A 21,990-nucleotide genomic window follows, 5' to 3' on the forward strand; every position below is an offset into this window, starting at 1 on the left:
GTTCCAGTTCTGCTCACTCACACCCGGCTTCAGAACCTCGTTCAGTGGTTGAGCAGATGAGAAACCCTGAGCAGTTGTACCCGGACATGTGGCTAGTTTCACCCACCTGACTCCCTCGGCCCTTAGGGCTGGACTCCTCATTCCTAGCTTGGGATCAGCATCCACCCACTCCTGCAGCCGCTCAGCTGGCAGGGCCCTGGGAAGCAGCCCGGCGTGGCCCCACGGGTGCCGGTGCTGCTACGCTTCCTTCTGCGGTCGCCATTTCCTCATCAAAGCAAGAGGGCAGGGCAGCAGGCCTCCCTGCTCCTTGGAGCCTGTGATTTTCACTCCGTGCAGCCACACCTGATATTTTTACAGTAAATGCACCAATTACTCCCTTGTCTCCACAAAGAAGAACGTGCACGGCCTCTGACTTCCAGCCGTGTGCGATAGGCACATCAGATGGGTGACAGTGAGAGGAGTGCTGAGTCCCCAGAATGGAGGCCTGGTCCTCCCACAGCAAGGTCACGGCTCTGGGAAGCCCCAGAGTCCCTACCCCTCCCCTCCACTCCCTCCACCAGCCTCTTTTCATTTATTTATTTATTTATTATATTTTGAGATGGAGTCTCACTCTGTCGCCCAGGATGGGGTGCAGTGGTGCCATCTCGGCTCACTGCAAGCTCCGCCTCCCGGGTTCACGCCATTCTCCTGCCTCAGCCTTCGGAGTAGCTGGGACTACTGGCACCTTTTTTTTTTTACTTATTTATTTTTACTTATTTATGTTTACTTATTTTTTTTTACTTATTTATTTGTACTTATTTATTAATTTTTACTTATTTTGTTGTTGTTGTTGTATTTTTAGTAGAGACAGCATTTCACTGTGTTAGCCAGGATGGTCTCGAACTCCTGACCTCATGATCCACCCGCCTCGGCCTCCCAAAGTGCTGGGATTGCAGGCATGAGCCACCACGCCCGGCCTCCCTCCACTGGCCTGTTTTTATATCGGGCTTCAGCGATTGCTCTGGGAATTACAATAGACATATGAAACACTTCATTGTCTACTTATAATAAAATTAGTATTTTACCACTCCAAGTAAAACGTAGAGAAATGTCACAACTGTAGAAATTCCAACCGCCGTTGCTTTCTGCTGTAGCTGTCACATATTTTGCATTTATGTACATTGAAAACCCCACCAATGATATAATTTTTGTTCTCAACATATTTTAAAGAATACAAGAGGAGGAAAGTAATCTGTTCTATTTACCCAGATATTTACCATTTCTGTTGCTCTTTCTTCATTTCTGAATTTCCAAGTTGCCCTCTGGTATTATTTCCCTTCTGCCTCAGATTCCTTTTAGAGCATGTTTCCTGGGGTCTAATGTTCTTAGTTTCTCTTCATTTGAGAATGTCTTTATTTTTCCTTAATTCGTGAGGAACACTTTCACTGGATATAGAATTATGGGTGGGCATTTCTTGTCCTTAAGCACTTTAAAATGTTGTTCTATTGTATTCTGGCCACCATGGTTTCTGATGGGAAATGTGCAGTTCAAATGGGTGTTTCTCTCTATGGAATATCATTTTTTGTTGAAGCTTTTCAGGTGTTTTACTTTTGGTTTTCAGCAGTTTTAACATGGTGCATATAGGCTTGGTTTATTTTGAGTTTATCTTTTGGAAATTCACTGAGTGTCTTGAATCTATAAATTCATGTTTTTACCAAATTTGGGAAGTTTTCGGTCATTATTTCTTTGAATACTTCTTTCTGTGCCAATCTTTTACTCTTCCTCTTCTGGGACTCCAGTGAACAAATGTTATACCTTCTGATATGATTCCACAGGTCTCTGAGGTGCTGTTCTTGTTTGTTTGTCTATTTTTTCCCTCTCTGTCATGTATATTGAATAATTTCTATTGGTCTTCAAGTTCACTCACCCTTTCCTCTGTCTTCACTGTTCTCCTATTGAGCCCATCCCATTCACTGAATTTTTGTTTAATTTCTGTTACTGTATTTATCATTTTTAATTTTTTGTAGCTTCTATAGTTTTACTAAACATTTTTACCTTTGCATTTGTTTCAAGAGTTGTTGCCTTTACTTCATGGAACATGTTTATAACAGCTGTTTTAAATGCTCCATGTGATCATTTCAGCATTGGGATTATCTCAGAGTTGGCATCTGTTAGTTATCTTTTCTCTTACAAGTTCTCAAGGTTTTCTTTGTTGCTGTTTGAGTACTTTTCGGTTGTATCATGGACATTTTGAATATTATTTAATAAGACTCTGGATTCTACTAAAATCCTCTGGACAGCAATGATCTTTTTGTTTTGCTAGCAGTCAGTCTGGTTAGAGTTAGATGACAAGTCCAGACCTGCCTCTTGTGGGCTGTGGTTCCCATGTGAGTTCAGTTTTTATTTTTTTATTTTTCCTTCCTTCCTTCCTTCCTTCCTTCCTTCCTTCCTTCCTTCCTTCCTTCCTTCCTTCCTTCCTTCATTCCTTCCTTCCTCCCTCCCTTCCCTCCCTCCCTCCGTCCTTCCTTCTATCTCTCTCTTTCTCTCTTCCTCTCTCTCTTTCTCTCTCTCTTTCTCTCTCTCTTTCTCTCTTTCTCTCCTTCTCTCCTTCTCTCCTTCTCTCCTTCTCTCCTTCTTTTCTTTCTTTTCTTTCTTTTCTTTCTTTCTTTCTTTCTTTCTTTCTTTCTTTCTTTCTTTCTTCCTTCCTTCCTTCCTTCCTTCCTTCCTTCCTTCCTTCCTTCCTTTCTTCCTTTCTTTCTTCTTTCAACAGGATCTTACTCTGTCACCCAGGCTGGAGTGCAGTGGCATGATCTTGGCTCACCATACCCTGAACTCCTGGGCTTAAGTTATCCTCCCACATCAGCCTCCTGAGTAGCTGGGACCACAGGCATGCACCACCACACCTGACTAATTTTTGTATTTTTTGTAGAGACGGGATTTTGCCATGTTTTCCAGGCTGGTCTTGAACTCCTGAGCTCAAGCAATCTGCCCACCTCAGCCTCCCAAAGTGTTGAGTTACAGACGTGAGCCATGAGTTCAGTTTTCAAAGTCTGTGTGTCATATTTGCATCTGGCTCACACTCGCATCCCCGAGGCCAGTCTGCGACCTTGGCAGTCAGTGGTCTACCCCATGGTTCAATTCTCAAAGCCTTCGACTTGCTCTTTGGGGTCATTTCCACACAGGTTTGGTTCAGGGCTGAGTCTGGAACTTTGTACACAGCTTTATGGGATGCCTCTCTTGAGCCCCTCCTTATTGGTTTCTCATACTCTGTGGCTTTCCAGGAGCCCTCTTTCCTGGTCCTCGCCTCCAGGCATGTCACATGCTTCCTCCGGGCATGTCACATGCTTCCTCTGGACACTGTCATATGCTTCCTGCTGGCTCCTGCAGTTGCTTCTGCTGCTGTGGCTGCTGCTATCGCCACTTTGGGAGTGCAGTTTCAGGACAGGGGTTTGCTTCTGGGACAAGAGCAGGAGAAGGAAAACAGCACATCTCCCCCAACTCTCTTCATCCTCTGGGGCAACCCCTTTCCAGACCACTGACCAGAAAGGATGGTTTCTCTTGGCCGTACTCACTGTGCTACTTTGAGGTTCAGACTGCTGCACATCAAAGCCAGGAGACAGGGAAGGGCAAGAGGCAGGACACTGATCACGACCACGCTGTCAGTCCACCCTCACATTTTGATTTCTCTCCACAGTCTGTCTGCTATTATTTTATTCCGTGTGGTGTCTTAGCTGTGCTTGGTGACAGACATAGAGTGCACTCCACTTACTCTGTCTTAGCTGGGACTAGAAGCTACTGGAGCTTTTTGTTCTTCTAAATATCTTGAATTTAATTTTATTGTTTAACAGCATCATCAAAGTAGAAGTTACATGCCAATACTCACTCTTTTTCAGTGTACAATTTTATGATGATTTTTAGAAAATTTACAGAGCTGTGGGCTGGGGGTGGTGGCTCACGCCTATAATCCCAGCACTTTGGGAGGCTCAGGGGAAAGGATTGTTTGAGCTTAGCCCAGGCAACATAGCGAGACCTAGTCTCTGTTAAAAAAAAAAAAAGAGAGAAAGAAACAACAACAAAAAGAAAATTTACGGAGTTGTGCAATCATCACCACAATCTAATTTCAGAGCATCTCCACCCCCTAAAAGATCCTTCTGCTCATTTGCAGTCACTTCCTTCTAGTTCCTTTAAAAAAAAAAAAAGATATAAACTATTTTAAGAACACAGAAAAGCATGGAGAGCGCTAGTACCAATGCCTAGACTCCTACCTCTCATCTTGTCAAATCTTAACATGTTGCCTGACTTTGCCCATAACTTTTTCTTCCTTTTTAGTAAAGAAAACTCTTTAATAGAACACTGAAGCCCTCTGCTTCCATCTCCCAGGCCTGTAACCTTCTCTGTCTTCAGAGGTAACCACTGTCCCAGGTTCAAGTGATTCTCCTGCCTCAGCCTCCCAAGTAGCTGGGATTACAGGCACCCACCACCACGCCCAGCTAATTTCTGTATTTTTAGTAGAGACAGGGTTTCACCATGTTGGCCAGGCTGGTCTCGAACTCCTGACCTCAGGTGATCCACCCACCTCAGCCTCCCAAAGTGCTGGGATTGCAGGTGTGAGCCACCGCGACTGGCCTGATGTGTTTATTTCTGAGAGAGATGTGTTAAAGATATTTGCCGTTTGGGGCTGTGTTGGTTTGCTCATATATTTGTCAGTCTTTGTTTTATGTATTTTGAAGTTCGGTACATAAAGGTTTATGACTGCTGAACTTTCTTTGTGGATGGTAACTCTTGTTCGTTACATCTTCCTTTGTTCATTGGATGCATTTTGCTTTGATTTATATCTTTTTGACGTTATGTGGTATCTTCGTTAGTATTTTCTAGCACATATGTGTATTTTCCATTTCTTTATTTTCAGCCTTCAGTGTTGTTCTCTTTTAACCATGTATCTGATAGAGAGCCTTTTTTACACTTTTTACTTTTTAATTGGGATAAAATATACATAACATAAAATTCACCATTTTAACCATTAGAAGTATGCATTTCTGTGGCATTAAGGACACTTATTACTGTGTGACCATCACCACCAACTGTCTCCAAAACCATTTTGTCTTACAAAACGGAAACTTTATACCCGTGAAGTAATAACTTTGCACTTCCTTGAAATGTTTTTTTTAATCTTACTACAAAAAATTTCACACATCTACAAAAGTAGAGAGAACAGTTTAGTGAAGCCCCATGTCCCCAACAGTGGCTTCGATAATAATCAACTCACAGGTGACCTTGTTGTATCAACACCTCTCTCCCCGCACCCAACCCACCACTCTTTATTTGGAAATAAATCTGAAACATCCTACTGCACCATCTGCAAATATTTCAACATGTAACTCTAAAAGATGGGCACTTTTAAACATAACCACAAACCATTGTCACACCTAAAACGATTAACAATTATTTCAAAACATGCTCCTTGCATGGCAATTGGTTCATATTGAGATTAAATCTCCTAATCCAAAGGGTCTCTCTCCCTTCCTCTCTCCTCTTGTACTTTGCCGTTTGCCTCGTGGGGGTTTCTTCAGCTTGGATTTTGCTAACTGCATCCCTACGATGTCATCTCACACATCCCCCCTGACGCTTCTTTGTAGATCTAAAAGCCTCGACCTGATTCAGCCTCAATAGTCACCATTGTTCTTTCTATTTATCTTAATTTCTATTGTTATTTCATTAAGACTAACTCATTAAAGGTGTGTGCATAACGTCTGGTGCATCTGTGATGTTCCCAGCGATGGTCATTGACGACTTGAAGTCATCAGCGGGTGTAGTAGAATGATACTCTCTTTCTGTCCTTCTTCATTATTTTCTAGACTAAGTCTGTAATGAGAAGATGCCCTTGACAGAGAACATTTAATTGGAACTTATTTTGTCTCTTTATTTCTAAAACCCAATGCAAGACCTTGTTGATTTAAAACGAGAAAATGTAACCCATTCATAGGTGCTGTGATTCCTGCTGGGTTTGACATTATTCCCAATGTCTAATTGTTTGGTTTTTATTTACCTTTCTTGTTTGTTCTATTTTCCCTTACTTTTTTCTTTTAAAGGATTTGTCTCTCTTTTTTTTTTTTTTTTTTTTTTTTTTTTTTGCTCAGTTGCCCAGGCTGGAGTGCAGTGGTGCAATCATGGTTCACTGTACCCTCAACCTCTTGGGTTCAAGAGATTCTCCCACCTCAGCCTCCCTGGGACCATATTGGATGCCACCATGCCTAGCTAATTTTCAGAGCATTTTTTTGTAGAGATGAGGGTCTGGGTCTCCAAATGTTGCCTAGGCTGGTCTCGAACTCCCGGGCTCAAGTGATCCTCCCACCTTGGCCTCCCAAAGTGCTAGGATTACAGGTGTGAGCCACCGCGACCAAAATAAAGATTTGTCATATTTTTTTCAGGTATATACATTTTATTTTTATTCCTAAGGAGACTCTTGAATTGTTATCATATATACTTGGAATTTTTTTTAGCAAAATGCCCACTGACGAGCATCTGTATTCCTCCCCAGATAGGATGGAATGACAGTGTGCTCTCTGGCCCCTCCCAACCCAGCCCTCTAGGCATTTTGTTTCATAGTGTTAATATTTTTACCACTATTTTTAAATCAATGGGTTATGATATCATAATTTTTACTTATTTCTTTGCCCAACTTTGTATCATCTGCTCTTGTATTTCTCATGGATTTCTTCATGTCTATTTCTGCAAGACATCTTTAAAACAGAGTTTGGGGGCCAGGCGCCGTGGCTCATGCCAGTAATCCCAGCACTTTGGAAAGCAGAGGTGGATGGATCACTTAAGGCCAGGAGTTGAGACCAGACTGGCCAACATGGTAAAACCCTGTCTCTACTAAGAATACAAAAATTAGCTGGGTGTGATGGTACACGTGCCTGTAATCCCAGCTACTTGGGAGGCTGAGGCAGGAGAATTGCTTGAACCCGGGAGGTGGAGGTTGCAGTGAGCCGAGATTATGCTGCTGCCCTCCAGCCTGGGTGACAAGAGCAAAACTCCGTCTCAAAAAAAATTGAAAACAAAAAATAAATACATAAATAAAACAGAGCTTAGGGTAGTAATGTGTCTGAGTCCTTGCTCTGAAGATGTCTGATTTGGGGTTTTTTTTCTAGGTATAATCTCTTTCCCTCCTCTTCCTCTTCCTCCTTCTCTCCCTTCTCTCTCTCTCTGAGCCTGTAGTATTTTAGTGTTCTGTGGTATCATCCTCACGTTCCTAGTTACGGGACCTCATTGATCCATCCCTGAGGGGTTCAGTGGCCTCGCAATCCACGTCCCCGCCCAGATCTGCAGCCTTCCTCCTGTGACCTGAGCGTCTCCTCCTCACTGTCCCTGTTCCCTCCCCTCCCACCCCCGCGTGCAGGTGGATGTCAGTGCGTGCACGCAGCCACATTTTCTTGCCTGTTCCCATCTCTTTATCCTCCTTGGCTGGTTCCTCTGCTCTGTTCTCTGGCTCAGGAATTTGCTCTCCAGGGTTTTTCATTCTGCTCTTTAGCAGAATGTGTTACTGTTGCTTTCCATCATCAAACTTTTCACTCCCATGGCCTCTGTGTTCTTCTTCCTGATGCATGCCCTCTCCTCTGCCTGGCGCTCCTGGAGGCCGGGCCCCTCTCCCAAGTGCGAATCTGATGGAGGCAGGTCCTTCTTACTGGAACCTCGTGAGAAATGACATGTCCCACCTGTCTCGACGGGTTGTTCTCTGACATTAGAGCAGCTGTAGAGCAGAGAGGGGCAGGGGTGAAGGGCCACGGTGGTGCAACCCACCACTTCCTCCAGCGAGGAGCTGAGAGGAACAGGAAGTGTCGGGACTTTAGGACCCACGCCTCCAGCTGAGGTTTTTAGACGTGATCCAGGGCAGACTGATAGTGAAGCCCCCACGCCCAGCCAGGAGCACCGCCGAGGCCTCCAGCGCACCGAGGGTGAGTGTGCAGAGGACCCGCCATGTCCACGGTGATTTTTGGAGGGAAGCACCTTCCTGCCCTGGCCTGGAGTGACCCTGGTGACCCTGCTCATGGCCCCGGCCCAGGGGGTCTGGCAGGAAGGGGTCTCCAGACCATCTGCTCCACGGTCCCCTTTAAGACCCAGCAAAGGGAAGTGCCTCACACGGGGTGCTGGGAGCGATTGTGACTGAGGGTGGCGCCGGCATGGGAGGACAAGGGACTGTGAGGCCGACGAGGCCAGGAGAAGGCTGGGCCCACAAGCGCCTAGGGGGTGGCTGGGGGGTCCTGGCGCTCCGGGCTGGGCAGGAGGAGGGTTCCTGGGGCCTCCTCTGTGAACCTGCTGCGCCTGCCTGTGTTAGGCCCTCCTGTCTGCCTGCCGCCCCGCCAGGCTACAGTGATTCCATCTCCAGATCAACTCGCAGTGTGTGGTGTGGTTTGTGGTGTGTGGTGTGTAGTGTGGCATGGCGTGCATGTACGTGTGTTCATGTGTGGTTCTTGTGTGTAGCATAGCGTAGTGTGGTGTGTGTGTGTATGTATGGTGTGCGAGTGTGTGTGTGATGTGGTGTGGTGTCTGTTGTATGTACATGTGTGATGCACATGTGTGTAGTGTAGCATGGTGTGGTGTGGCACATGCTCCATGCTCCTCTGGGACCCTCAAGCTTCCCTGCCTCCTCTGTGGGGACCCCTGGGTGAGGTCTTGCTGTAGGGGAGCGGGCGCTGCTGTGCGATTCTAGTCCAGATGTTTCAGCTGGTGACCCTGGCCTCCCCACGACAGGCTCCTGGAGGCCGTTCCCAAGGTCCTGGTGGGAGGGGGATTGAAGCCATGCCCCTGGGTCCCGGGCCCACCTGGTCCCCTTCTCCCAATACTGCACTCTTGGGGCCAGCCCTCCCCACGCATCCTCCGCCCTGTCACCCCTTACACCACCACACCCACACACAATCCCCTCTCCCCCGGATCTGGGGGCCGGGATCCTGCCCTGCTGTCCCCGTCCGTCCATCTGGGGCCCCTCTCCTCTGTCAGTTCCTGGGTGGGGAGAAGGAGGGATGGCACGGCTGCAATGGGGAAGCGGGGGATGGCCTGAGAGCACAGCCTGGGAGTGAGCTGTGGAGACACAGGGGACACTCACTGTCACTCAACTTCCCCGTGACGGTGGCGCGACGCCCACGGGTTTGGGGGCTGAGGCTGGATTCTGGAGGCTTCACAGAAACAAGCTGCTAGAAGCTCTGGGCCGTCCACTGTCACCGCAGCGCTTCACAACTCCACGCCCAGCTCACTGCAGAATCCCCGGGGCCAGCGCCTCACTGAGAGTGGCCTCCAGACTCCACATTTTAGGAAGGAACTCCCACCCCACCCAGTTGACTGCAGAATCCCCGGGTCCCTGCTGGCCTGGCACCCAGTGTTCCCCTTGGTATTCGGGGATGAGTGGGGGAGTCCCTTTGCCGGGAAGAGGTCCCTAGCTGGGCCCCTGCAGGCGGTGGCTGAGCCTTGGCCCCAGGGCCAGTCCCCACCGGGTGTGACATCCTGAGCAGGGCCACAGGGCAGATTCCCCAAATGGCCAGGACCCCTGTGGCCGCCTGACCCCGGAGGGCTGAGGCCCTCGGTGAAGCAGGTGACCGGGCGGGTGTGGGGTTTGGTGTCAGCTCCACAGCATCACTGCCACTCAGCATATGAGTTTCCACTCCCAGCAGTAAATGAACAGACGAGCAACTGAAGGCGCCTCCAGTGCTGGGAGAGGAGACGCTCAGCCACCCAAGGGCCTTTGCCCCAGGGGAATAAATCCGGGCATTTCCTGGTGGGCATGGGCTGGGCTGGAGAAGCTGGGCCTCCTGGCAGGGGCTGGCATGAGATCCAAACACTGCACAGGCAGCTGGACAGTCCTCCCCTGGGCCTCGGGCTTCTCACCTGAACCACCGGGTGGTAACCCCTGCCCCTCAGGCAGCATCAGTGTGACCTGCCTAGTGCACAGTGAGCCTGAGGCAATACGGTCACCACTGGGGGACTCCCTGGGGAAGAGGCCCCCACACTGCAAGGTGCCCACGAAGGGACCACCACCACCCAGGAGATGGGAGGGACCCTGTCTGCACCCTGTCTGGAAGGGACGTGGGGTGAGCGGGCTATTTGGTCCCCTGGGACTCAGTTTCCCTATCTGTGAAACAGGAGGGGTGGTCTGGCCAATTGTGCACACTCCAGCTGTCTCTACAGTCAATCATGTAATTTGAACTCACTTCCCCAGGGCTCCTGCCAGGCCCAGCTCTGTCCACTCCAGCCCAAGCCAGGCCCCATCAGGTACCAGGGCTGTGGGGCATTTGCCTCTGTGGATGGAGCAGCATGGCGCCTGTGGCGGTTCCATGGAACAGGTCCTGTGTGGCCCCCCTTGCTGCACTCTTGTCCTGTGTTAGAGAACCATGGTTCTGCCTGAGGCCATGTCACCGGAGGCTGGCTCCTGTTCCCGGAGGAGAATGCCAGCAGCCACAGGGATCAGTAACACAGGCATTCACCAGTGGGTACAGACCAGGTCGCTGGGAAGCCCCAACTCAGGAGGCTCTGCAGTGGGCGCCTGGCAATTATGGTGATGCGGGTGACACCCACCCCAAGGCGGACCTGGTGCCAGCAATGATCCCTCATATCCTACTTGGCACAAACTGGCACTAACATGGGGCATTGATTAGGTGGTTGCACGCCTCGACTCTGAGCCCATGTGTGTGGAACCCAGGCCCTGAGTGAGCACAGAGGGCCCTGGTGCTATCCTGAGCAGAGGCTCCTGCCCACCCCCTGCCCACCCGGGGCTGCGTGTTCTCTCTGGCCATCCAGGGACCGAGAGTGCAGAAGAGTTAGCCGCAGGGGAACAGCTTCCTGCCTCGCTGATTGGTAAACAGCCTTGCTGGGAACACATGTTGGTGTTAGGAGCGGTGGAGGTTTCTGTGAGTGATGGAAACTCGGGGTAGGGGTTGGGGAGAAAGAGGTGCTGAGAGTCTCAGCAGAGGGCAGAGTCCAGGAGTTCTGGAGCGCAGTTCGGAGCCCATGTGCCGTGCCCAGAGGAGAGGCTGGCAAGCCCATCCCATGGATGGGTGAATGGGTGAGTGACAGTGGTGACAAGCCCACGCCAGCAGGGAGGTCCCACTGCCGTGAAGCAGTGTCCTCAGCAACGTCACGGTGGGAACAAGAAAGCCAGTGGCTTTGGAATCTGGAGGAGCAATTTCAGCACAATGCATCGGCCACCATGAAATTCAGTTTTTTTTTTTTTTTGAGACAGAGTCTCGCTCTGTCGCCCAGACTGGAGTGCAGTGGCCAGATCTCAGCTCACTGCAAGCTCCGCCTCCCGGGTTTACGCCATTCTCCTGCCTCAGCCTCCCGAGTAGCTGGGACTACAGGCGCCCGCCACCTCGCCCGGCTAGTTTTTTGTATTTTTTAGTAGAGACGGTGTTTCACCGTGTTAGCCAGGATGGTCTCGATCTCCTGACCTCGTGATCCGCCCGTCTTGGCCTCCCAAAGTGCTGGGATTACAGGCTTGAGCCACCGCGCCCGGCCGAAATTCAGTTTTTAAAATGTCCTTTTTTCATTTATCACAGAAAGGGTGGAAAATACAAACAGGAATAATGAAAATTGAAAATACTCATAGTGCCACCACCCAGAGAAACACAGAATATTTTGGTACTGTCTCTCTTCCTCTTTCCCACAAATTCACTTTCACCACAAAGCCAAGCTGCCCTGATTAGCCGTTCGCATGTTTTTGTTGCTGTGTGGGACTCCACAGTGCGGGCATCAAAACTGCCAAAGCGTCTTCCAGGTTGATGGCTACACAGGGAATCAAGATATTTTGGCTGAAATCCCTGGTTCTTTCCTAGCGTGACTCGTATGTTTCTTAGGCAGTTTTCTTTCTTCAGTTTTCTTTCTTCTTTTGTGAATTACCTGTTCAGGGTGCCACAGCCTGGAAACATCCTTGAATGGAGTATTTACCTTTTTGTTATTAATTTCTAAGATATCTTTAGAGGGGAAGATTACCAGTTACCTTTTGCACTAGAGAGATATTAGGTATTTTCTCTATGCAATTTGTTATGTACAACATGTGTCATTTTCAGAGTCTGTCTTCTTGTTATTTTCCCCCTTAGCTTTTCTTTTTTTTTTTTTTTTCTTTTGAGACAGAGTTTCACTCTTGCTGCCCAGGCTGGAGCACAGAGGTGTGATCTCAGCTCACTGCACCCTCCGCCTCCCGGGCTCAAGTGATTCTCCTGCCTCAGCCTCCCGAGTAGCTGGGATTACAGGTGCCCGCCGTCAGGCCCAGCTAATTTTTGTATTTTTAGTAGAGACGGGGTTTCACTATGTTGCCCAGGCTGGTCTCAAACTCCTGACCTCAGGTGATCCACCTGCCTCAGCCTCCCAAAGTGCTGGGATTACAGGCGTGAGCCACCACGCCCGGCCTCCCCTTAGCTTTCATGCTGAGGTTTCCTTAGTCTTAGATACCTATTCTTCTATTTCCTTTATTGTTTTATTCCCTAAAACCGAAGTCCTACACATTTGTGGCCATTCTTTTACGTCCACAACAAGAGCGTCCAGGGCCTCAGCCTCACGTTGCCACCCGGGAACAGACAGTCTCCTTCGTGTTAGACGGAAGAGTGGTGTCCCCTGGTCTAAAATGCTGTAAATATCATTGGATTTCCCTTTGACTTGAGGTATTTAGCGGAGTACTTTAGCATTCTTTATTAATATGTGTGTGTGTGCGGGACGGGGTGTCTTGTTTTATTTCATTTGGCCAGAAATTGTGGCCTTTAAAAGTTGTGCTATCAGGCCGGGCGCAGTGGCTCATACCTGTAATCCCTGCACTTTGGGAGGCCGAGGCGGGTGGATCACGACGTCAGGAGTTCAAGACCAGCCTGGCCGATATGGTGAAACTCCATCTCTACTAAAGATACAGAAATTAGCCGGGCCTAGTGGTACGCACTTATAGTCCCAGCTACTCAGGAGGCTGAGGCAGAAGAATTCCTTGAACCTGGGAGGCGGAGGTTGCAATGAGCTGAGATCGCACCACTGCACTCCAGCCTGGGCAACAGAGCGAGATTCCGTCTCAAAAAAAAAAAAAAAAACAACAGTGCTATCAAACTTCACAGATAGTAAAACGAACGGTAGGAACGCATCTCCCTGACCCTTGGGGAAATACACGTTTGCAGTGTTGGAGGGTCAGAGGAGACATGGGCTGGGGGTTCCTGCATCCTCTCCGCTCCGACTTGTTCCGATCTGATTTGACCTGTCTTTGTCCCTGGATTTCCTGGAGCCTCTGTGATCCAAGAAAAGCGTTCCAGCCCGCACCTGAATGGCTCTTCTCTCCAGTTCTTTATCATGTTCCTACGAAGCAGAGATGAGTCCATCTTGATGCTCTGGGTTTTGGCTTAGAAGGTGGATGCCTAGTTTATAATCATCCCTTGAGCCTTCAGTTCCCTCCCACTTCCTCTTCCTTCCAACCTCGTCCCCCACCGGCATCGTCCATCGCTTCCTGTGTACCTCCGAGTCACCTTGATGTGAGCGTGTCTCCTCTAAGAAGCATAAGGTGGGTTTTATTCCCTGACCCCAGCACAGGCAGGAGCAAGCTCTGATGCAAAGTTCTAATGGGTCTGTGGAGCCTCTGGCTTCTCAGGCAGTCTCCTCTTAGGGTTTTACGGGGTTGCAAAAAGGAAGCCTGACCCTGCTGATTCCTCTCCCAGCATAGGCTCTGCCCTCTCTCTGCTGTCTCACTTTAAAGTTTCTTTTCTTTTCTTTTTTTTTTTTTTTGAGACAGAGTCTCGCTTAGTCGCCCAGGCTGGAGTGCAGTGGCGCGATCTCGGCTCACTGCAAGCTCCGCCTCCCGGGTTCCCGCCATTCTCCTGCCTCAGCCTCCCGAGTAGCTGGGACTACAGGCGCCCGCCGCCTCGCCCGGCTAATTTTTTTGCATTTTTAGTAGAGACGGGGTTTCACAGTGTTAGCCAGGATGGTCTCGATCTCCTGACCTTGTGATCCACCCGCCTCGGCCTCCCAAAGTGCTGGGATTACAGGCGTGAGCCACCGCGCCCGGCCTTCTTTTCTTTTTTGAGACAGAGCCTCCTTCTGTCACCCAAGCTGGAGTTCAGTAGTGCCATTAAGCTCACTGCAGCCTCCCCCTCCTGGGCTCCAGTGATCCTCGCGCCTCAGCCTCCCGAGTAGCTAGGACTAGAGATGCATACCACCATGTATGGCTAGCTTATTTTCTATTTTTATTTTTCGTAGAGATATAGGGGTCTCACTATGTTGCCCAGGCTGCTCTCAAACTCCTGGCCTCAAGTGATCCTCCTGCCTTGGCCTCCCAAAACACTGGGATTGCAGGCATCAGCCACCACGCCGGCCTGTTCGTTTCCCGTGTTTGCTCCTGTTCTCCTGTCTTTGACTTCTGTGAAAGGGTGCGTGTGATTTGGCCTGGATCTGCTGCAGGTCTCTTCCGACGCCGCTTTCATGTCTCAGAGCCTGAATGCTCAGAGCTTTGCTCGCCGTGAAGTAGGGTTCATCTGGTGCCCGGGAGGGAAGGGCGCCCGGTCCCCGAGGGGTTCTCCGGGGAAAGATGACCCCATCCCCCGGGTCCCGACCCTCAGCCCCCCGCTTCCCCTGTGCAGGGGACTTGGTGACAGATACCACTTCCTGCAGCTGGGCTGGGGTTGCACCAGCACTTCCCTCTCGGGCAGGGTTGAGGTCAAGGGCGACTCTGATGCAAGGTTCTGAGAGGCCCGTGGGGCTGTGGATTCCTGAGCAGCCTCAGCTTTGGGTTTTGCACCTTAGGTCTTGGTAAGGGGACCCGCCTGCCCTTAGACGTGGGAAGTCCAGGAGCTGGAGGACGAGGAGGGCGCCCGCCCCCAGTGTGGGGCAGCAGGGAGGGCAGCAGGGTCATCAGGCTCCAGGCTGGAGCTCTGGGGCCTGCTCGGGGGGGGGTGCGGGACGGGGGGTTCTGTGCTCTTCCTCCCTGCTTGCCCTGCAGCTCTGTCGGCTTAGCTTCAGGGCACCAGAGGTGACAGTGGCCAGGTACCTGCCTGTTTGCCTGAATGCTGTCCTACATCTGTGCCTTACCCATTCCCGTCCCCCAGGGAGCTGGCACAGGCCCTTCGACCACCTCCAGGCACACGGAGGAAACGGACGCAGAGAGGCCAGATGCGGTCTTGGTTTCTTAGGCCTCAGGTGAGGCCCTGGACCTCCGTGGGCCATCCTGGCTACTGGGTGGAGGGGCTGCCCTGCCCTGTTCTCCCACAGAAGGGAGGCCGGCTGCCAGGCTCAGTGCACTGCCTTACCTCCCGGAGCCGACCTTCGTCCCCAGCTGTTTGTCTGGGCTCAGCCACTGGCATCGGGGGGTGGGGCAGGGCCTGGCTTCTCTTATGCCCCCAGCTCCGAGCCCCCCAGGGCTGTTCATGGAGGAGCAACAGTGGGGAGAGGTTGGCTCCCCGCCCGCCCCCTTGCTGTGGTCATGGTCAGGGCACTGTGGTCTCTGAGCCAATCCTGCTGGAATCAATGTGCACCCCATCTCCCTAGGGGCAGGGGTTTTGCTCAGGGTAACTGGGCTCCAGGTCCATATCTTGCTGCTGCTGGGGGCCTCAATTTCTGAGGGTACAAAGTGTTTGCATGCCGCTGGTCATGACTGTGTTAGGGGCGGAGATGTCAAGTCTGCGGCCCCAGGGAAAGCGTGGAGCTGGGGTGTGGGTCCTTACCAGCCTGGCTGAGGCTGCCGGGGGAAGGCTGCACCCCCTCCCCACTTGGCACAGCTGCGAACTGGGGGTGTCCTGAGGCCAGCTGGACCCTGCACCCTGGGGTGGCTCCAGCATGCACAGGGTCTCCGGTCAGCTGAGGGGTTGGTGGGCACTCATGGCACCGAGGTCTGTCCAGGCGCGGGACTTTGGGGGGGCGCAGATGGAGAGCTGGAACTGGCCTTGGCCTGAACCACAACCCCCAAGGATCAGAGACACAGGGGCTTTCAGACACAGGGTAGGCCCGGTGTGAACCCAAACCACCTCCTCCAGGAAGTTACAGCAGGTGCAGGTTCTGTTTTTGACCCCAGAATGGGAAGGATCAAGGGTTCCCTTTTGACATTTTGGAATTCTGACTGTAATTTTGCTGGGAACCAGGAAACGAGGTCACCTCCAAAACGACAGGACCTTGGGGCTGGTTGGGGCCTCTAAGCTGTGGGATGCTCAGATGGGCCCGGGTGGGTGTTCCGTCGGCCTCAGAGCCCCCGGCACAGGTGCAGGGGTTTTGGGGGATGGAGGGGAACCAGGGCCTGTGGCTGAGGGCACCCAAGCCTCCCCGGCCACAGCACAGCACCCAGCACTGTCTTCAAAGTGAGCAGGCCCTAGTTTGGTGTTCTGCTGGCTTGGGTCTGCCCACTGAACCTTGGGTGACCCTGCCAGCACCACCCGAGGGCAGTGGGTGGGGCAGAAACGCCCCAGGCGCCTGGGAGGCCGCGAGAGGAACCGGCGTTTGCTGGGGGAGGTGTGTTCATCTTTGCTTCTGATAACAGCCCCAGGGTAACAGAAGCGTCTTCCTGCCCACTATGGCAGGAAGGCTCCTGGGTACCCCTTCTCAGAACCTCTCCACCTCTTGGTGCCAGATAAAAGGGTCCCAGCGAGGACCCAACGTTCTCAGGTCCTGGAGGTCAGACCCAGAGGCCCACCCCACCTAGGAAGCCCTAAGACCCCCCAAGGAGCCGACCTAGGGCTGCTTTGGGCACCTCCAGGATGGAGGGAAGGGAGCCCAGGCTGAGGCCTGGTTCTGTCATTTTGCCTCTGGGGCCGAGGGCCTGTGAGTGACCACAGAGCTGCCCCAGCTGTGGATGACTGGGTTAAGGACGGGGTGGGTGTGTATCTGGAAACAAAGGGCAGGAGCCTGGCAGCTGGTGGCTTGGGCAAGTCAGGTGACTTTTTTTCCCCACCTGGCAGGGACCGCAAGGCTCCTGGGCAGGCCTTGCACACAGCCTGGCACTCGTGGGCATCAAGCCAGCTTTCTTTTCCTGGCCCTGTTTCTGCCACAGAGAGACAGGGCAAGCCCGGCTCTGCTCCAAGCACAGGCTCTGCTCACGGAGGACTTGGGGTGCACAGGGGCAGAGTGCACACACCGGGTGTGTGGGGTTGTGGTGTGCGTGTGCGTGCACATTTGCACGTGTGTATGGTATGTGTGTGTGGTGTGTGTGCCTGTGTGGTGTGTGCGTGTGTGTACGTGTGCATGTATATTTGTGTGTGGTGTGTAGTGTCTTGTGGGGAGTACGGTGTGGGTAAGGGGTGTATACATCTCTCTGTGTACATATGTGTGGCGTGACACATACATGTGTATGTGTGGTGTGTGCGTGCATGTGGTGTGTACATGCGGTTAGGCATGCATCTGTATGCGTGTACACGTGCATGTGTGGTGTGTGGTGTGTGGTGTGTGTATTGTCTGCATGTGTGTGTGCCTGTGTTGTGTGTCTCTGCAGGGACCTGCTGCAGCTGTCCTGGGTGCCTGGCTGCTGAGCAGGTGTGCTGCCCGCACTGCTGGGCCCGACCTCCCTCCCTCCCTGGCTATTGGAAGCTGGGCCCAGCGCAGCTGTGCTGGCCTGACTCTAACCCACCCCTGCAGGGGGGACAGGAACCCAGCTCCTTGTCCCAGGCCAGCTGGAGGCGGGCTTTGTGGGTGGTCAGCCCCAGGGGCTGGGCCTGAGACCGTCACCAAAACCCCTTCCCTCCACAGGACATGCTGGGCCTGCGCCCCGCTCTGCTCGCCCTGGTGGGGCTGCTCTCCCTCGGGTGTGGTGAGTTCTGTGTTCCACGGAGGGGACTCCACGCGTGACATTCCGGTCAGGGAGAGCAGGGCCTGCCCTCATGTTCCCACAGATAGAAGTTCCCGGGAGGCTGGGGAAGGATCATGCCCCTGGGGGCAGGTCGGGGACTCAGGCCTCGTCCCCCCACACGCCAGGAAGCTGTGGCTGTGCTGTTTCCCCAGGGCCCCCCTCTGCACCTGGGGGTGGTGGCTGATGCGGGGTCTCCTGGAGGCTGCCTCCCTGTCTCTCTGGGCCTCCTCTGACCCTCCTGCTCTACTCCCCCTTGGGTGCGGGCCTGTGGTCACTCACAGGCCCCCTTGGGTGTGGGCCAGGGCGGCCCAGAGCACCCACTCACCTGCCGGCCTCGTCCCTCAGTCCTCTCTCAGGAGTGCACGAAGTTCAAGGTCAGCAGCTGCCGGGAGTGCATCGAGTCGGGGCCCGGCTGCACCTGGTGCCAGAAGCTGGTAAGTGCCTCCTGGGTCCCTCCCCACCTGCCCAGCTCCTGGGTGGGGGCCCTTTCCTGCCCCTGAAGCCAGTGGCACCCAGAGGACCAACAACTCCATTCCTCTTGGGGGGTCCCCAGACCCTGGCCTCGCCCTCCCCTCAAGGGGCCCCTGAGGTTCTGATGTGTGGTGTATTTGGAAACACACACAGAACACATACTTTTAGTTTTTCTCAGCCATTTCAGAGAGGTTGTAGACATGGAGCCCTTTGTTTCGTAGTACTTCAAGGGAGGTCTTTCTTAAGAACCAGGTTTTCACTTACAAAACCATGTGAGCAAGTGCAGAAACACACGCGCTTCTGGCCGGCATCGCCAGCACGCTTTCCTGTAGAGGCAGCAGGCTCGGGGCCAGCGACGGGACCTACCAAACAGCCCTCATCAGAATCCAGGGGCTTTGCAGGGACAAGGTGGCCGAGAGGAAATGTATTTTGATGTAAATGTGTGAATGTGTTTTGATACATGTATATCTATATTTGATAAATACATGTACCAAAACCAGGAAATTCAGCATTGGTATCTCATTATGATCAAACCGACACACTGTACACATATTTTATTGGTTGTCCCAGTGATGTCTTCGTGAGCATATTTTCCTGGTGGATCTTGTAACTCAGGCTCACTCTGTGCTCAGCCGTCTCAGGCCCCGAACCTCCTAACCCAGGCTCACCCTACACTCAGCCGTCTCAGGCCCCGAACCTCCTAACCCAGGCTCACCCTACACTCAGCCGTCTCAGGCCCCGAACCTCCTAACCCAGGCTCACCCTACACTCAGCCGACTCAGGCCCCGAACCTCCTAACCCAGGCTCACCCTACACTCAGCCGTCTCAGGCCCCGAACCTCCTAACCCAGGCTCACCCTACACTCAGCTGTCTCCTTGGGCTTCTTGAATCTGGACCGGTCCTCAGCTTTCTTTGTCTTTCCTGTCCTTGGGCATTTCCGAGGAGTTCGGGGAGCAGCTTTGTAGCATGACTCGGGGGTCTTGTCTGGAGTTTCCTCTTCCTGGACTCAGGTGCGCTTTGGCAGGAGCCCCTCAGTAACGGTGTCCTAAATGCCCGTGAGAGGCACTGCTGTTGCCCCGTCCCAGTCCTGGTGAGGTCAGTGTGGACGGCTCTGCTGAGATGGCATCCGCCCGGCCTCCCCACCCCGCTGCACAGTCCCCTGTGGGCTGGTGACGTTCTGCTCCCATCAAATCACACGGGCAGGCTCAGCGTCCGCGGATGTCCCCACCTGAAGCCGCCATCACTACAATGGCTGCAGCTGGGTGCAGTGCTGGTCCCTGCCTGCCTCTCACGGCTCCCAACCTGAGGAAGTGTCTCTCCTTCTCCACAGTTTTATTTTGTTCAGTAGTGCATCATCTGTGACTGTCCTTTCTTCCCCGAGATGCCCAAATCCACTGGGTTTGGCTCCGCGTCCTGTCCATGGGTCCCCATCCTATTTTTCTGAGCACTTTCTTGCTTTCTGGAGCAACATGACACCACAGGCCCATCTTCGTGTCCCTTGCCCTAGCCTGGAATCGGATGTTTTTCTGAAGGCTCTGGTTCTTTTCCCTGCGAGTCCGGGTTCCAGCACTGTTGTAGCAGGACAAGCCACAGACAGAATTCCTCAGACACCCAGTTAAAGAAGGAAGGGCTTTATTTGGCCCGGCGCATCGGCAGACTTGCGTCTTAAGAGCCAAGTTCCCCAGAAAAGAAATTCCTGGCCCTTTTAAGGGTTTACAGCTCTAAGGGGTCCACGTGAAAGGGTTGTGATAAATCAAGCAAGCGTGGGGAACGTGACTGGGGGCTACACGCATCAGCTGACAGAACAGAAAGTTTTACAATGCTTTTTCATGCCATGTCTGGAATTTACAGCTAGCACAAGTAGTTTTGGTCAGGGGTTAATATTATTGTTATTATTTTAACCACCAGGGCCAGGAGGTGATGCCAAGGTCCTCTGGCTATTTATCTTACTCCTGTTTCTTTCCAACTTTTCGCTTTCTCCCATCTCTCCTGTCTTATGAACTAGGGAAGGGGAGCGGGAGGAGAAGAAGGGAAGGGCAGCAGGAGAAGTGGTGTCTCATTTCTTACCGTCAGCGGCTTCCTCGTTTCTCAAGTTTGTGGCCCACGGGGAGTGGCTTCGGGGCCTCCAGCCCACGCCACTGCGGCGAGCAGCCCGCAGATGAGAAGCTGGGTGGCTCCTGTCTGTCCTCGGACTGAGCAGGGTGGCCAGGCCCCAGGTGACACCACCTTGCTCAGGTTGGGTTTTTCTCCCTCCCCTTTCTGGAGGTTGTCAGCTCATCTGAAATAAATACCCTCCAGTGAGATTTGTTTGTTTCTGTGTGGGTTACATTTAGGCTTTCTTTTCCTTCTAGCCGGGATGCTTGCTGATGTAGTTTAATTTCTGGAGGACTTTAAAACTTCTGTGGTTTCAAAAGTCAGAGCCATACAAAGAGGCAGCCTGGGGACTGTCGCCCTCCCCTCCCACCTGCCCCCCTGCCCGCGGGACACCAGCCCTGGGGTGGGGGCGGGCTTATCCTCCTGAGCTTCCCTCTGTGAAAGCAAGTAGAGAAACACGTGCGCTTCTGGCCCCGCATCGCCAGCACGCTTTCCCGTAGAGGCAGCAGGCTCGGGGCCAGTGACGGGACCCACCAAACACAGCCCTCCTCAGAATCCAGGGGCTTTGCAGGGACAAGGTGGCTGAGAGGAAAGCACCCGGGGCCCAGGCCTCCCAGGCTCCCCTCCAGCTTCCGTTCTTCTAAACTTTGAGGGGCTTGGCCCAGAACCCTGCCCATGTTCTGGGTTCCTTGGGGTCCTAGGGACTGCCACATTCCTTCGGGACAGAACAACTCCGTTGGACAAAGGTTCTGCTGATGAAGGGCTTGAAGCCCCTGGGCCAGCTGCTGGAGGACGCGGAGGCCTCTCCTCTCGGGTCAGCCTTGGGCTGGAGAGCGGGTCCTGAGTCCTTTCTGCTGCTAGAGGCAGAGGACGAGGGGATACCCCGCCCCCCAGGGCTCTGCTGCGGCCGGGAGCCTTCAGCGAGGGGCTGTCTGGGAGGCCGGAGGAGCTCCCTGTCTCTGTCCACAGGGACTTCTGTCCCAAATTCCAGGTACAGAGGAGGAGGGGACAGGGTGGGTCCTCAGTCCCTGATGGCCAGTCAGCCTCCTGCAGGTCCTGCAGTGTGGCCCCCTCCTGACCCCTGACTCCCCCTCCCCAGAACTTCACAGGGCCAGGGGATCCTGACTCCATTCGCTGTGACACCCGGCCACAGCTGCTCATGAGGGGCTGTCCCGCGGACGACATCATGGACCCCAGGAGCCTCGCCGAAACCCAGGAAGACCACGATGGGGGCCAGACGCAGCTGTCCCCACAAAAAGTGACTCTTTACCTGCGACCAGGTAGGCTTGGTCTCGGTGGGGGTGCCAGGCACCCTCTGTGCTGGTTATTGGCTCTGGCTAGGAGCCTGGCCCTGCTCTGGGGTGTCAGGGCTGCCCAGAAGGGGCATGTGTCCAGGTTGGACGGCTGGGTGGGCCAGTGAAGCTCCAAGGCTGCTGGAAAGCTGAGCTCCTCAGCGCCCTTCCGCTCCGTCCCCAGGTGGAGCTGCCCCAGCCCTCACCATCGGCTCTCTCACAGCCCGACATTCTGCATCTTTTTTTTTTTTTAAAGGGAGACCAAGCCATTTGGAAAACACTATTCCATTACACACTCAGAAGGCCACAGTACTCTTAGAAGAGTAGAGGGTCTGATAAGTCTTGCAGCCAAGAGACCTGAGTCACTGTTTAAAT

General features: G+C 52.8%; 1 protein-coding gene across 50 annotated transcripts in view; it reads left to right on the plus strand.

The window, feature by feature from the left end:
• Positions 1-21,990, plus strand: part of ITGB2 (integrin subunit beta 2) — a 47,380-nt gene that overhangs the window by 6,357 nt on the left and 19,033 nt on the right. For 10 of the 50 annotated variants that reach the window (XM_077995491.1, XM_015132732.3, XM_077995526.1 and 7 more), the window contains exons 2-4: positions 17,659-17,719; positions 18,104-18,192; positions 21,423-21,603. In XM_077995491.1, coding sequence (XP_077851617.1) covers positions 17,662-17,719; positions 18,104-18,192; positions 21,423-21,603 — 328 coding nt within the window. In that variant the 5' untranslated portion in view covers positions 17,659-17,661. Of the gene's footprint in view, positions 1-7,855; positions 7,966-12,710; positions 13,499-14,607; positions 14,740-15,035; positions 15,127-16,856; positions 17,054-17,658; positions 17,720-18,039; positions 21,315-21,348; positions 21,625-21,990 lie in introns of those variants that run through there. The other 40 variants (XM_077995520.1, XM_077995521.1, XM_077995519.1 and 37 more) reach the window with 30 other exon arrangements.

Source organism: Macaca mulatta, chromosome 3 (genome assembly GCF_049350105.2).
Source record: "Macaca mulatta isolate MMU2019108-1 chromosome 3, T2T-MMU8v2.0, whole genome shotgun sequence".
Lineage (NCBI taxonomy): Eukaryota > Metazoa > Chordata > Mammalia > Primates > Cercopithecidae > Macaca > Macaca mulatta.